The sequence below is a fragment of the Dendrobates tinctorius genome, unplaced genomic scaffold (assembly GCF_039654945.1).
Source record: "Dendrobates tinctorius isolate UK_male_01 unplaced genomic scaffold, ASM3965494v1 ptg000351l, whole genome shotgun sequence".
NCBI lineage: Eukaryota > Metazoa > Chordata > Amphibia > Anura > Dendrobatidae > Dendrobates > Dendrobates tinctorius.
In genome coordinates, this window is record NW_027362017.1 from 2,707,746 (window position 1) to 2,724,977 (window position 17,232).

At 42.6% G+C, this 17,232-nt stretch overlaps 1 protein-coding gene across 1 annotated transcript in view; it reads right to left on the bottom strand.

The window, feature by feature from the left end:
- Positions 1-5,841: 5,841 nt before the first annotated feature.
- LOC141075420 (complement C3-like) overlaps positions 5,842-17,232 on the bottom strand; it is a 76,071-nt gene continuing 64,680 nt past the window's right edge. The window contains exons 35-41 of the mRNA XM_073562452.1: positions 16,766-16,855; positions 15,901-16,006; positions 14,875-14,964; positions 14,579-14,662; positions 12,109-12,192; positions 11,593-11,731; positions 5,842-6,078 (exon numbers count right to left, since the gene is read on the bottom strand). Of these exons, the coding sequence (XP_073418553.1) occupies positions 5,937-6,078; positions 11,593-11,731; positions 12,109-12,192; positions 14,579-14,662; positions 14,875-14,964; positions 15,901-16,006; positions 16,766-16,855 (735 nt within the window). The 3' untranslated portion in view covers positions 5,842-5,936. The remainder of the gene's footprint in view (positions 6,079-11,592; positions 11,732-12,108; positions 12,193-14,578; positions 14,663-14,874; positions 14,965-15,900; positions 16,007-16,765; positions 16,856-17,232) is intronic.

Genomic DNA, 17,232 nt, shown 5'->3' on the forward strand with positions numbered 1-17,232 from the left:
ATGTGGTAGAGAAGGTACTGGATTCCCGTCTGGCTAGACGGAGACTCCAGTATTTGGTTAAGTGGAAGGGTTATGGTCAGGAGGATAATTCCTGGGTCTCTGCCTCTGATATTCATGCCAAAAGATTGGTGCGTGCCTTTCATCGGGCTCACCCTGATCGCCCTGGTGGCGTAGTTGAGGGTTTGGTGACCCCTCCTCAAGGGGGAGGTACTGTTGTGAGTTCATTTTCCCCTTCATTACTGAGGCCCGAGGAACTCCCTCTTCTGGTAAAGAAAGGTAGTGAGCCTGATTATCAAACACCTGGGGCTGATGATGATGACTGGCTGAGTGGAGTTACTGACTGGATATAAGGCTGCCGACGCCCTTCTGCCCTGAGGGTGATTTCTCTGTGGGATCCTTGGAGTCCAGTCTGAATTCCTGCTCCTCTCAAGCTAAGTTTGCTGCTCGGCTTTCTGCTTTTGTGCTTTACTTTGTTTTGCTTTGTTTTTCTGGATTTCTGCCATTCCCTGCTGGGGTGTGCTGAATTCCTTTAGCTCTGTCTTCTGAAGATACCTGAGTGCTGATTTAGTTTTTGAGGCCTGGCTGCTTCAGGGCCTTTTTTCATATCAGCTTGTTGGCTTATGTCTTTGATAGGGTTTTGGCAGATTGCAGACAGCAGCCTTCCTGTCCTTTCCTATTTAGGTAGTTTGGGCCCCTCTTTGCTTAGTCTGTCTTTCTGTCTGTGTTAGTGTTTTCATCTTGCTTCGCCGTCATTGTGTGTTGGGGGCTGCCTATTGCTTTGGGGTCTGCTCTGGGGCAGTTTAGATTTCCCCTTTCTTTCTTTAGGCCTGTTTAGTTCTCCGGCTGTGATCGAGGGGTATAGGGCTTCGTAGGAACCCCCCACGGCTACTGCTGGTTGTGTTGATAGGTTCAGGGGTCTGCAATCTGATAGTTGCCAACTTCTCTGGTTTTCGGGACTTAGCTTGTATTTCTGTTTTTGCCTCCTACGGTGACTCATTCATAACAGCTACCTTTTCTGGGAGTAGGTTAACCACTTTTAAAGCTGGAGCATGAGGAACTGGTTTGGGCTTACATTGCCAAAACAGACTCCAGCAAATATGCCCTACTCTCTCTGAAGTTTCAAAAAATGCAAGCACTGAGTCTTCAAGTGCTGGCTCCTGGTCAGGAAGAACCCCTTTCCTTGTGTCCTGCGCCCCCACCCAAAGTGAATGATGCAGCAGGCCACACTTCACATTAGTCCATGTAGCTCTTTCTATCATACCATGCCTGAGTTATCAAGTCAAATCGAGAATTCCCCAGTCCAAGATGAATCTGACATGGAGTGTGGGTGACCAGCCAGGGCAGTGGGGTTAATCGGCACCAGGCCGGTGTCTCACAGGGATGTGTCACGGTGGTGGTGACCCGTTCCGTGGCCCTGGGCATCCATGCAAAGGGGTGAATTATGTTTATAGGTGAATGATACGTGACGACACCTGTGGTTTCTGATTAGATTGAACAGCGCTGCAGTGGCGCTTCTCTGGGACAGATGTTGTGGTGCAGCTAAGATGTAAAAGCCCTGCACAGGTAGGGCCGTTGTCGCAGGGCAGATGAAAGAGTTGGTAGATGGTGTGTAGTGCAAGATGTAGCAGAGCCGTGCGCCAGGCGCAGGAGAAAGAGGACAGACACAGTCGTGCAGTTCCTTTGCCTGTACTTGGTAAGTGCCGTCCAGGACCCAGAGTACAGATGGAGAAGGAGTTGGTCAGCCTGGAAGCCAATTTGGAATTCTCTCTCTGTAGATAGGTAGTGTGGCCTCCGTTCTAGTGCTTATCTGAGGTACTCGCAGTGCTGAGTTCAATGAAGTTCCCCCTGTTACCTCTCTCTTGGAACTTTCTCGTATGGCAGGCAGCCGTAGCCTTTTCCTTCTGTCTCCCACACGTCGCTGCTGGGGCCTCCGAGCCTTAGTTGGGTACAGAGCATTTACAGCTGCTACTTCCTCCGGTTTCTGCTGCAGGAACGTCAGTGTCCCTACAAGCTCGGAGACCGGAATCCGGACCATGCGCTCCAGCTAGGAGTGAGCCTTAACTCTGCTCATCCTCCAGCTCCCCTTCTCACGTCCACACTTCCCCTTCCCTTCACAGACTGCCCTAACTTACCTCCTCCCGACCACAGAGAGCAGCTCCTCAGCAGTCAGGTTCAGAGGTCTCCCTGCTGGCCTGGAGTGGAAAATGTGTTGTGTGTTGGTTTAACTGCTAGAGAGATCCTTCGTTGCTCCCAAGCATGACATCACAGTCCCTAGGAGGAAGGTAATGCCACTGTGGCGACCGTACTCCTGGGGGCGCCACAAGTGCACTGATGCCCAGCCACTGCTAGATGATTCTGCTGGTACATTGACCCAGACGACTACATTCCCCTCGCACTCTACACAGTCAGAATCTGACCCTGATGAAACTCAGGTTACCCTTCCCATTTACTGTACCACCTTAAACGGTGACAAAGAGGAAGGTGCAGATGAAAGTGCAGGTTCGGCCCACGCGCCGTCAGACACACCGCTGTACTATGAGGGGCCCTGTGCCAGTGCCGTCGCCAATGAGTGGGCCCCCCTGCTTGCTCAGGATCACAACACTTGCAAAGTTGAAATACTTACCTCTCCCTGCTCCACCGCCATGATGTCTTCCGCGTTTCCTGACAGTGATATTCTGATCAGAGAGCGCAATGACATCACGTCTGTACACCCAGACTAGTACAGGGATTCCCTAGCGAGGAGACTTATTTGAGGAGACTTATTTAATTGTTTTCAATGTTGGGACAGCAACATTTATGGGGCCCACCATACACTGGAGCATTCCAAAGGTGGACATCAGACACTGGAGCAGCATTTACAGGGCCCATTAAACACTAGAGCATTAGAAATGGGGCCCATTATATATAGAGCATTATTTGGGCCCATAAGACAGTGGAGCTTCATCCATGGGGACCAACATATACTGTAGCATTATGTGGAGCTCATCATATACTGTTTCAAACATGATATGGGACCAATGATTCTGTATGGAGAAATATATGGGCCTCATTACTCTGTATGGCGCACTATGCAGTGGCCATAATACTGTATGGAGTAATATACTGTCCGTTTTTGGAGCTATTGGAGAATTTAAAATGGATATCAGTCATGAGATGTGGAAAGTGAAGTATTTTTCATTGTACTATACCACTATTTCTCTGCCGTATCGGAGCATCATGAGTTGTGCTATGTGTTAAAGGGGCGCTCTTTGGCCCAGGGCACATGAAAACCTGGAGCCAGCCCTACCCCCCCACAAATTTAGCAAAATAACCCCCATTTTTCAGTGCGTAACTAGTATTATGAAGTAAATTAAGGTTGACAAGCTTCAGTAATAAGAATTGATGTTTTTGGCATTCAAAAGGGCACTGTAGGTGTGTTTCCTGTCCTCGACTCACTGCCGACCTTGGTTCCCCATTGACTTCACGAAACCCGACTCGACCCGAAAAAAGGCAAAGTCGCTCATCTCTGTAGCATGTTGTATGTATGTTGTATGAATGTAGTATATATGTAGTATGTATGTATAATGTAGTATGTATGTATGTTGTATGAATGTAGTATATATGTCGTATGTATGTATGTATGTACAGTATGTTGTATGAATGTAGTATATATGAAGTATGTATGTAGTATGTATGTTCTATATATGTAGTATGTATGTATGTTGTATGAATGTAGTATATATGTCGTATGTATGTATGTACAGTATGTTGTATGAATGTAGTATATATGTAGTATGTATGTAGTATGTATGTTGTATATATGTAGTATGTATGTATGTATGTATGTAGTATGTATGTTTTTTTGTTTTTTTTTACATTCAACACATTAGCCGGATGATGGGACTACTACTGTTCCATCATCGGCTAATGTGTCAATCACTGTCATTGTAGCAGGCATCGCCCGATGGGACTTGTAGTCCCATCGGACGATGCCTGCACAGACCCCCGGCAGGCCCGCACAGACCCCTGGCAGCCCGCACAGACCCCCAGAAGACCCACACAGACCCCCAGAAGACCCACACAGACCCCCAGCAGCCCGCACAGACCCCCGGAAGACCCACACAGACCCCCGGCAGGCCCGCACAGACCCCAGGCAGGCCCGCACAGACCCCAGGCAGGCCCGCACAGACCCCCGGCAGGCCCGCACAGACCCCCGAGAGGCCCGTACAGACCCCCGGCAGGCCTGCACAGACCCCCGAGAGGCCCGAACAGACCCCGCTCGCACACACAGACACGCACAGTCTCCGCCCACGCACCGCCCACACTCTTCCCCCCTCCAGAACTGGATGTGCAAGGAAAGAAAGGGTTTTTTTTCATTCCGATATTTCTGTCCCATAGACTTGAATGGGGCTTCCGGTATCGGAATCGGCGATACCCGATACTTTTTTGGTATTGGTCCGATCCAATCCGATCCGATATTTCAGGATATCAGATGGTATCGCTCAACACTAGTTGTAAGTAATAAGTGTACTCCTCCCTCATGGTTCTCCTCTATCTCATTGATCCCTCTTTTATGTCTCTTTTACATCCTTGTCTTCTCTTCTTCACTTTGCCTTTGGGTTTCCTCAGAGTCCCATCCTCATTTATCTCCATATAGTTACTGTTAAAGAACAGTACCATATCTACAGTACACTGAAGGCACCAAATTATATACTTCTTTTCATGACCTCTTCCCTGCATTCCTATAAAATATGAGTGACTGTCTCTCCCCCTTTTTTTCACATTAAGCTGTCTTTTAATCTGATACTAGATCTTTTAGTACCTAAGCTTCTTAGATTTTTTACTTGTGATGCACCAGCTCTCTGGAATGCTCTATCCACAGCTATCAGGTAAATTTCCAAATTTCCAATGTTATCAGCTTTAAACAAGCCCTATAAACACATCTTTTCAGCTAGGTTTATCACACTTACTATTGTTAATTTTTCCTTTTTCATTTTTTTTTAGAAACTGGTCTTTTTTTAATAGTATTCCCCATACGCCATGTACTTAAAGGGAATCTGTCACCCCATTTTAGCCCTATCAGCTGCCGGCACCGCCATCAGGGGCTAATCTACAGCATTCTTTAATGCTGTAGATAAGCCCCCAATGTAACCTGAAAGATAAGAAAAACAAGCTAGATTATATTCACCCTGGCGTCCGATCCGGTCCAATTGGGTGTCGCAGTCCGGTCCGGAGCCTCCCATCTTTATACGATGCTGTCCTCCTTCTTACTTCTGCCGCAGCTCCAGTGTAGGTGTGCTTTATCTGCCCTGTTGAGGGCAGAGTAAAGTACTGCACTGCGCAGGCGCCGGACCTCTCTGACCTTCCCCGGCGCCTGTGCACTGCAGTACTTTACTCTGCCCTCAACAGGGCAGAGAAAGTACACCTGCGCAGGAGCCATGGCAGAAGTAAGAAGGAGGATGTCATCGCATGAAGATGGGAGGTGCCGGACCGGACCGCGACACCCACCGCACCCGCCCCTCGGTGAGTATAATCTAACTTGTTTTTCTTCTCTTTCAGGTTACATCGGGGGCTTATCTACAGCATTACAGAATGCTGTAGATAAGCCCCTGACAGCGGTGCCAGCAGCTGATAGGGCTAAAATGGGGTGACAGATTCACTTTAATAGCACTTTATATTAGCTGATGATTTGCTTATTTAGATTTACATGTGCTACTATATTTATTTGAAAAGATTCTTAGCAATGTAACTGTATCCAAAGAAAGAGCCTGACATCAAATGCCAATAGTCTTCCGTTTCCTACACTGCATTTGTATATGTATTGGGAAATACTCTCATAAATGTCATAATAATTATGAAAAATTAAAGGAAGAAGCTATATTGATGTTTATTAATCCTCCTAAACTCACACAACGACAGAATGAAAAGTGTAATGACAGTGGTGACACCAAAATAATCTATTGTAAACAGCCACGAAGTTCCAATTCATCTGTAAACTGGTCTAATTCATCACATTGATTGCTGTACTCAGGTCTCTGGCATTCCCGTTCATTTGGCCACATCTCAATCCATGTGTCTTTAGTTATCATGTAGGAATATCTGCAGGAAGACCATGTTTTTTTATACTATCAGTTTTGGATCAGACAAAAATATCTAGGACAAAGCTATCATACAAAGAGAATATATCATTACTTTGTGACCTCTCGGTCAACCATCACTCTCAAAAATGAATGGTGCTGCTTCACTGGTTGAGGGCTAGTTCCCCTTCAAAGCTTTTCCAGGTGGAAGGGATGATGCCGTTAGCCCTATTCTAGTTTAAGGGGTGGGCTGAAGATCCCCTTGTAGAGGTTGGCCTCTTCAACTTTAAGATCAATGGAAGTCTCTTATGTCCTATCATAAAGTAGATTAAGTGCAGATCCTTAGTTTTGAAGGATCACAGCTGTAGTGTAGCACTGTATCCCATCGAAAATACTCCCCGAATAACCATGTTTATGCAAAGTAACCTGAGCATATAACTACACTTGATTTTACTTGCTTGAATGGATCCAGTTCAAGCTTCCTGTGATCATAGATCTACTGGACAGGGAAAAGCAGTGAAGGAGTTACAGCACTAGTAATACATAATCGGTTTCTATAATTGAAATATCCATTGAACTCTTGAAGGACAAGGCCACGTTTTGACTTGTGCAATAGAACATCAACAATAATTCATTTTTGTCTGTTTCTATTCTGATGGTCATAACATAAATCTTTTTGGTTCAACATAACAATAGCGGGCTATTGAAGATTCATTTTTATTATGAGAAAAATGTAGAAAAAAAGCAATTTGGACTATTCAATTATTATACTTTTTTGAGATGGGGGGACCTGCCGAAATTCAAATTTCACATTTTTCTTGAGTTGGCCAGAAACATTCAATTTTCTTTGAAGTTACATGATTCAAATCAAATGTTCCCTATTATGCTCTGGGATCTAAATAGACTCTCATCTCGACGCTCAGCTGTCCTGTTATTGCAGAATGAACCCTTTTTGAAGCTCTGTTTGGTGTCTTCCTTTCTTCAGCAGTCAACTTCTCTTCTGGTGCTGAGTAGTAGAGATGAGCAAATTTGTTCGGATTTTGGCCCCGAATCTGACTTTGACATATTCGGACCATATTCGTACACTATTCATGTCGAATGTATGCTTATGATTGATTACGAACATATTCAGTAATTTCTACTCCTATTAACTCTAATGACGTTCAGCTGTGTTAGACGAATATTGCAAAAACAATATTCGATTCTGAACGTATTCGGAACCGAATCCAAACAAATTCGCTCATCTATACTGAGTAGGCCTCTGATGTCAATATATGCATTGGTACTGTCTAAGGCTCAGTCCGCACCTCAGGTGATGCACATCATGATATCACAAGCCTACTTGATAGCAGAAGCCGTTGAATAGAGTAATGATGCCTGAAGAGAATGCCATGCGAGCAAGGAAGAAAGAACTTCACGAATCATCCAAAGGAGGGCTGTGGCATCAGTGGCATAGGTGGGTGCCAAAGTATCAACTTTTTTAACCCCTTTCCTGGTTCTCTACAATTCAGCAAAATGGCAGGCAGTGCATAATGTGAATAATCAGTCAGTCCAAAATTAAGAATAAGAGGAAATATTACAGTAAAGTGAATCCAAAATGGACTGGTGCAGGCCTCCACAGGGTCATCTTAGGTGTCCGAAAAATATAATAGAAAAAAGGAAAAAATAAGAAGAATAATATCCCAGCAAAAAATCAAATGTAACTGTCGTTTATGGCAGCCAAGCCACATAAGACAAAATCAGAGAGGTTTCAGCTCTTTCATAGGGCTGATTAAAAAAGAAATAGATAAATGATATAAAGGTACAGTAGATCGATCTTGTGCAAAACTAGATAGGTCCACCAGGGTCTAATCTGCTGATATCTTGATAGCATCAAGCCATCAGGTTGCTGGTTTACCTCTTCACCTTGCCCCTTCAAGTCTTCCAACCGTGATGTTCTTTTTCAGTGCTTTCTATGTATGATGTGTCCTAAATAGGCAAGTTGTATCTTGGTGATTCTTGCTTCGAGTGACAACTCTGGCTTGAATTGTTCTAAAATTGGTTTGTCTGTTCTTCTTGCTATCCATGGTACTGATAACATCCTTCTCCAGCACATTTTGAAGGGGTTGATTCTTTTTCGGGCTTGTTTCTTGATCGTTCAGGTTTTGCATCCATAAATTATGATGCAAAAGAACAATCAATGTACAAGACATGTCTTCATTGCCAGTGAAAAGTTCCTTGATTTGAAAACCTTGCCCAGTAACTTAATTGTTGATTTGCCCATAGCTATTCTCAAATTGACTTCCTGTGTCCTTGGTGCATCTTGAGTTATCATGTTCCCGAGTAGGTTGAATTCTTTTACAACCTTCATTTCAATGCCATTCATCTCAAATGTGACCCGATCATACATGGCAGTAGTCAATATCTTCATCTTCTTTGTGTTGAGTAGCAGTCCCATATTCGAGCTTCTCAGCTTGACACTCCGTAATAAGTCCTACATTCCATCACGCTTGTTGCTTTTAATGTTGAATCATCTCCATATTTAAGATTGTTGATGATTCGTACAACAATTTTGATTACTTCTTCTTTTTCAGCAAGTCCAGCCTTCCTGAAAATAGCTTTTGCATATAAATTGAAGAGAAATGGTGACAGGATACCGCCTTGTCTGACACCTCGCTCTACTTTGCACCATGCCGTATCACCATGTTCTGTTCGGGCTGTTGCTTCTTGGTTGATGGAAAGGTTGGTAATGAGGCTGATCAGATGGTTTGGCACACAAATATCTTTCATGGTATTATAAAGATTCTTTTAATCAAAACAGTAGAAGGCTTTAGTTGATGAAGCAAAAATAAATCTCCTTGTTGTATTCTTCTACCTTTTCCTTTATGCATCTTAGGTTAGCAATCTCTTCTTCCTCTGTCTATTCTGAATCCTGTTTATTCCTCTGGCAGCTCTTTGTCAAACACAATAGAGCACAGTTTAAATTGCCAAAAGGTAGAACATTTTTATTATGCACAATATGCTACTGAATAATATCATTAAAATACAATAACATCACAGGGATACTGCTGTCCAAACAGGAAGCCATATTGCACGTTTGCCCAGGAAATAATCATTATCCATTTTCAAACTGGCCTAGCCAATGAATAAGTACATATAAGGTGCAATGTTAAACATGCCATTAATTAGTACATATAGCAACATTTATGGGCAAAGGTAATAAACAATTGAATAAATCAGCTTTGTTCAATTCAAGGAAAAAACCTTTTTGTTTCAAACAGGCATAGCCTGTATACAAGTCTCTAAAGCTGGTGATAATTCGGGGCGACGGGGAAGCCAGCGTGACTCACACACACTATGTAAGTGCCCTCAGGAGTTTCTCCTTTTATTTTACTTGTTCATATAATTAGTAGCACACTATTGTATTACTTAAGGGCTTTGGTTGCATCCACAAATGATCGCCAGCTTTAGAGACTTGACTCTTTATGTACTTGGACAGCACACGCCAGCGCACGACCAGTGTACCCAGCGCTAAATATAGGGTATGCTGATCGCAAGCAGCATCATGCGATCAGAGGAGGAGATGATCGGAGGAGGCGCGGCCGGGGGCGGAGCTTAGCAGCAGCCCTGCGCTGCGCCTCCTAACGCTAGTGTGAAACTAGCCTAAGGCAGTAACCGTCCTTGTAGGATTTTCAGTAATATTTTTCTGGCATAGGTATGAGCGCAAAAGTCCAATAGTTTCCACATTAGGTAGTATCTGCCTACTTCGGAATAGGAATAAACACTGATTTTGACCAGTGTTAGGCGTCGGGTTCCTGCCTCTGCACAGGAGGAAGCCTGAGCCTTGCCTTCTGCGATCTCCCATTCAGTCCCAGCCTCAGAGGAGGCTGCTCAGCAAAGACGTCGATCCCGGCGCCTTGCTCAAACTAGTGCTGTCAGGTTGGTTGCTGCTGCCATCCCTGGCTCAGCTATAGCAACCTGCACTAGCCAGCAGCCAGCAGTCCCTCTTTTGCTCCACTGAGCATGCCCGTGGCTCAACCTTTCATTGGAGTTCAGGGGTCACATGCTCAGGTCCCGTGGCTGTTCCGATTGGACCACAGGGAAGGTCCCGGAAGGTCGCCATTATAAAAGACTCGCATGGCTGCTCGGCCATGTGCTAGTATAGACTCTTATTGCTATTTGTGTGTGTGATGATGGATGCTTGAAACTGGTGACTGACTCATTAAGACTCCCTCCCTCTGGTTGTGCTTGTTTGTAGGGTTTAGGGTATAGCATCAGCGCCTAGTAGTGGCATTGTCTTGCGCCACTGTGCTACCTAGTCACAGCACCTCACTTAGCGCCACACGGTGCCGTTCAGCTCTACGCACCTCAGTACCGCATTAAGTACTTGCATTCACCAGTGCGGTGCCGTGTGCAAGTCTAGCACTTTCTTTCCCTAGTTTGGGTGGTTAGTGGCATCTGCCAGAGCGGTGCAGTGTGCACTAGGTGCACTTATATTTCAGTTACCCTCTTTCCGGCACCGCAGCTGCAGCGCTGAGGGCTAGTGGTTTAGAGGGACTCTAACCCTTTGCCTCTGGGGCAGAGTCCTGCCATTGTTTACTAGCACTCACCCGGCCGAGCCCTGTGAGGTTAATAGGCTTCGGTATTTATACTCAACGGCTAGGCGGTTCTGTGAAGCAACGGAACTCTCTTCAGTACACACCAGGTGACACTAAACCACGTGTGTTTGCCTGTTATTTTGCCGCGTAGCCTCCGCCATTACCGAGCAGCAGGAAACATCTTTGCATGGTGGACCCCGGGCTGCGAACGCACCTTTGTTACCATCCTTTATCCTAGCCCTAACAATCCTTGGGCCAGTTACCAGTTGTCCATATTTGTTGACACAGGCATGTGATGACATCTACTGCTGCTTCTGAAAACTTTGTTAACTCTATTGGAATATTGTCACATCCAGGCGCTTTGTTGTTTGACAGAAGCTTTTTAGTAGCAATGAATTAATCTTTCAGAATATTCATCTCTCTATCCTTCCCAGTCTCACTTTCTTCCCATATCACTGAGTGATTCTTGAAGAGGTGCTCCGTGTACTTTTTCCATCTTTCCTTGATCTGTTCTGGCATAGTTTGTTCCTGTTGGTATCTTTCAACATGCCCACTCTTGGTTAAAACTTTCATATTTCTTTGATCGTTAAGTATGCCTTCCTCAGATGTTCACTTTCTGTCTCTGTACATATCTTTTGCTAATAAAGTTCTTTGTCTGCTCCAATGTCTCTCTTTAGTCTTTTACTGGTTTGCATCCTGCTTGTCAGGGCTCTTTATATGAGCTTAAACTTCATGGTTTATTGCATCCAATTCATAGGAGTCACAATCGGCAGTTACATTGGATTCTTTTGATGGAGTGCTGCTCTTTTCATTTTTGATTAGTACAGTGCGTTACAGAGGTAGAATTTAGGGCAACCTAGCGACCATGCCTATTCCAAGGTTTGCTATTGGGTCCATGATTATCTTTCTCATGTATCCCAATATTATATTCTTAATTCACTATTTTTACTATCACTTACCCAGAAGAGCCAATGTTCCACAGATCTTTGTTAACTCCCCAGATAAGATAGTCTCTTCCTTTTTGCAAGTTTAAGGCTTTCCTACATTTGGAATGGCTAATAAAATTACGATTGCTATTAACGGCAACTATATCCGTCCCTGGAAATGGAAAATTGGAAAATAGTAAGTAACATATCCAATTGTGAACTTAATGTTATATTAGTAGTTTGGCTTGAAATGGGCAGCTAAGAAAAATAGGAATACACATTACTATCGATACAATTAAGGAAAGAATACAGACCTCTCATGTATGAGAGATATCAGTTAATATTGGAGATAGCAATCAAAACAACATATAGTGTACACTTTTTCTCAATGCTAATATTTTTACAGTAGAGTAAGGAGTTAGAAACAAAATGAAAGTTTGCAGAAAAGTAGGGATTTCTGTACAAGCCATGATCTTATTTTTCTTTTTGCTACTAATAATATATTTAAATATATTATTATTATTATTATATGCAGATAGTATAATTTACCTTCTTTAATGACCGTTTTGATTGTCATCACATAGTTGTCAAAGTTCTCTTTATTCTCTACGGCGGTCAGTGTCGCTTTAAAGACTGTAAATAACATAGTTGTAACCAATTTATACCATTTGATGAAGATTGCATGACATATATATTTAATCACAATAGGTATACTTCATACTTATGTTGACTTTTATAAATAATTTAGTTGTTGCATTATTTAAAATAAAACTTTAATTTTACAAATTGTTTCGATTAAAACAAAAACTTCTACGTCAGGGTCTGCTGATGTTTTGGCGAGAGGTCAGGCTCACAATATCCATTCTAGGTCGTCCCAAAGCTGTTGGGTTGGGTTGATGTCTGGGCTTTGGGTGGCCGGTCATGTTCATCCACCAAACTCCCCCAAGCATGTCTTTAGATACCTGCACAGTTATGGGGAAGAGAAAAGGGCCTTCTCTGACTGTTCCCAGAAATCTGGAAGCTACAAGTGTACAAAATGTTTTGGAGTGAAGCTTTAAGATTTCCCTTCACTTCTTCCACCAAACTGCACAACTGGCACAATGTAGACAGGATAGTAATGTTTTTATTAAACTCAACCAAACCCAAATTCATCCATCTTATGTCAGATAGAGAAGTGTGATCAGCCAATACACAGAACACATTTCCACGTTTCCCCTACCCTGGAGACTTGTGGTGGTATACAGCAGATATGACATTGAAATCGATCCCATAAAGCTTCCGAAGAATGTTGTTTATGTCCTGAAATTAAAGCTCGAGGAGGTCGCGACTTTGCAGTTATGAAGTTAACAGAGCGTTGGTGACTTTTAAGTACCCCAGCACTCGGCAACCCCTCTCTGTAACTTTTGTGGTTGAGTTGCTGCCTGGTGTGAGTTCAGATAAAACCTGAATTCAGTGATTGAGAAGTGTGACCCAACACATGCGTCCGTGTGGTAGGAGTCGTGGTCCTATTACAAATTTTGGTTTGGTTCACAGAGGCATCAAATACCCTTAGAATGGTAGAGAATATGTCTTTAGGGTTTGGCCTCACTACATTGAAAAATCCATAACTGTATGACAGTCAGTACATTTTCATTCAGATGCTATATAATAGACTTATTCTTTCTTATCCCTAAATGTTGCAGAGAAGAAGGCATTTATAGGATTATAGGATGCAAAAAAATATATATTTTTTTTCATTAGTGTAAATAAAAAATATAATTAGAGATGAGTGAATCTTTTAAAATTCAATTTTGCCGACTTAGCAGAATTTTCCACTAAAATTTGACTCATGGTGAATAAATTTGTGCGAATCCCAAAATTGGAAAATTTTGTAATTGCTCAGAAAATACATATGGGGAGAGAGAATGGAGTTTATGGAGTTTACCATAAGAGCTTACACTATATGTATGAGACGGAGAGAGAGCGAAAAAGGGAGAGAGAAATAGAGAGAGAGGACATCGCTGACCATGCACTCTACAGGAGAGACAGAGGAAGGACTTCACTGGTGATAAAAACTGGTGACCATAAGAGCTTATACTCTACAGGAGAGATAGAGGACCCACTGACCATAAGAGTTTACACTCTATAGGAGAGAGAGAGGGGACCCTGCTGACCATAAGAGCTTACACTCTGCAGAAGAGAGTGGACCCGCTGACCATAAGAGCTTACACTCTGCAGAAGAGAGAGGACCCCGCTGACCATAAGAGCTTACACTCTGCAGAAGAGAGAGGACCCCGCTGACCATAAGAGCTTACACTCTACAGAAGAGAGAGGACCCCACTGACCATAAGAACTTACACTCTACAGGAGAGAGAGGACCCCGCTGACCATAAGAGCTTACACTCTACAGGAGAGAGAGGACCCCACTGACAATAAGAGCTTACACTCTACAGGAGAGAGAGGACCCTGCTGACCATAAGAGCTGACACTCTACAGGAGAGAGAGAGAGGACCCCACTGACTATAAGAGCTCACACTCTGCAGGAGATAGATAGGACCCTAGTGACCATAAGAGCTTACACTCTACAGAAGAGAGAGGACCCCACTGACCATAAGAACTTACACTCTACAGGAGAGAGAGGACCCCGCTGACCATAAGAGCTTACACTCTACAGGAGAGAGAGGACCCCACTGGCCATAAGAGCTTACACGCTACATTAGAGAGAGGACCCCGCTGACCATAAGAGCTAACACTCTATGGGAGAGAGAGAGGATCCTGGTGATCATAAGAGCTTACACTCTACAGGAGAGAGAGGACCCTGCTGACCATAAGAGCTTACACTCTACACGAAAAATAATAAATAAGTGTTCAAATTTGTGTGAAAAAGCGAATTTCAGTAAATTCGACTAAAGTTTTATCCTACAAGAATCGATCTTCTCTTTGATAATTATAGTAATATTTTTTGTACTTATATTAAAAATTGAATAATACTTAAAGTTGAATATGTAACCAAGTAATAATATCATTACTATGATCTCACCGTAATCCACCCCGGGTTCACAAGCCTTGTTTAATCGAACAAGAGCGTCCACTTCCTCCAGCTGTTGCTGCATAAAGCAATTCTCTGGAAAGTGGAAGGGAAAATGTGTAAATACTTTACATTGACAAAATAAGTTTCAAATCTTAAAAAAAATATATGTATCCTTCATACAGTAAGGTAATGTACAAAATCTTTGGCCATCTAAACTATATCAAGTTCCAGGTTAGAAAGTACAACTGATTGCTGAAACCATTGTTTCCATAAAACAAGTCTACTTGTTTTAGGTTCCCTGTTACCTTCTGCACAGCGGCACACGTCTCCTTTGCAGATTTTGCCTAGTAGTTTGCTGCCTTCTTCCAAATGGTAGAATTTAGTACAACGGTTTTCTGTTGGGTAAAAAAAAAAATATATATATATATATATATATATAATAATACTAATTCTGATGAATCAAGATCATTTGTAAAAATAGGCTGATTGCTGATCATAATGGGATTTTCTCAAAATATCAATGGCTCTAAAAATGAAATAAAACAGCCCATTGATTTGCTGATTACCAGTGGTCCAAGCTGGGTAAGGCCATGCTTTATTACAGAAATAATGTAACACTACATAATATGACCTTTCAAAAGAATAGCCAACCGTGTAATACATGATCAAGCATGGTCAACGATGATTGTGGCTGAAATACATGATCGAATCTAGTCCACCGGAGTCAAAGTGGCTCATTTTTAGTTCTTCTTTTAGCTGAGAGATCTAGAATGGGTAAAGGCATTTTGGAAATATCTGTGCAAACAGCAGGGTAAATTCGAACCATCTCTGATATTATCTTATTGAATTGGTTTTGATGTTGAAAAATCACTTGGGGCCAATTCATCAAAACTGGCATAGGACATCTTTCCCTATGCCAGTCTTGACAAAGTAGGTGGCACCAAATTCATTGCGAGGTGCATATCACTTAAAGAATTTGGTGCCTTTTTTCTGCTTGTTTGATGAACTTGATGGGAGCATGATCACCCCTTGCACTGGATCCTCCCCATTTCCGCTGGGCTGATCCAACGTGGTGTGAAAACACCAATAGTCAAAACATTTTGAAGCAACTTCACGCTGTGCAAAAATTTAAAAAATGTCCAAAGCTTTTACGCCACATTTCTGGCTTTCCCATAAGGCTAAGCCATTGCAGTCATGCCCCTGCTTCTTTTAGAAATGCAATAAAACTGTGTGGCCATTACAATTGGCTGTGCGGACTAATAGAAAAGATGATTGTAATCTTTGGAGATTTAAATAAAAATGGCAGACTGTGGTGTTAGGTGGTATTTTACCTGGAGAGTAATAGTCGTAAACTGTAACCGATCCGGGCTGAATAAGTCCTACTTCAAAGTATTGATGAAGCAAGAATTTTAGACACTCATCTTCCACATGAGAAACCTAAAACAAAGTAATAAATTAAACGCAGCTCAAAAATCATACATTCTTAAGATATGGTTACGGGGGTGGTCGACTACTAGGACGAACCCTTCCAATTCCTCGTGTTTGGCTAACATTAAAATAAAAACACCTATACTCACCTCCTATGCTAATGCTGTTCATGGGGTTCAAGTGAGGTTGTCACGTCACACGAGCCCTGTGCCCTGTCAGCACCACCTTCACTCTCCCCGCCTTTGGACATGTTGAACTTAAACTGGAAGTCAGGGCTGCTGTCGCTCTCTGACATCCTCTCGATTTTTAATTGGCCTGAAGGGACAGTGACGCCAGGGTTGAATGGACGCAGAGCTCGTGTGATGTAACAACCTCACGTTAGCCCCAGAAATGCGAGTATCCACACCGCTAGAATGGCACCAGAATGGGAGGTGAGTATAGATGTTCTTATTTTAACAGGGAAAACTTGAGAAATGAGAAAAGGTTGTCCAAGTAGTGAACAACTCCTTAAAGAATTGACTACTCTAGATTTTTTATAACACTTCATTAAAGACATTTCTATGCTCTTATAAGTTGCTGCTGAATCAGTGTTTTTTTCATAATAGATTTCAACAATACATCCAAAAACATATGTTTTACCCCCTGTTACATAGAATGCACATGGTCACTCTTACCTCCCCATACCATTTAAAACAGTTTTTGGAAAATCCCTTAATATAAAAAAAGGCTAACCCAACTGGTCTATGCAAAAAAAAAACAACTTCTTACCCGATCAATGTACAAGATCAATGTGCCTTTATCAAACGCTCCTTTGTTGATCTCAAAGTTGGAGATGTATCTGTCCACTCCTTTTTTAAGCTGTAAATGGAAGCCACATTTACATTTTAAAAATCCTAACATAAAAACATCTAAAAATAACAATAACAATAGACTGAGGTAGTGTTTCACCCACGCATGTGATATAATAATCATATAAGCTCCAAATGTAAAATTGTTATATAAAGGGGATATATGGCATGCTATTGATTAACTATTCTTATGATAAATCATAAATCTCACATTAAATTGGATCAGCTCTAATTTGGTACTTGACATCAGCTACTACACATTGAATGGAGTAGGTGATCGGTTTGTGGCCTGAGGTGGGACCCCCATTAATCTGATAGTAAGAACTGTTCCTAAGGATCTCAAAGATAGATAATCAACATTACATGCCCAGAGAACCTGATTTAAGA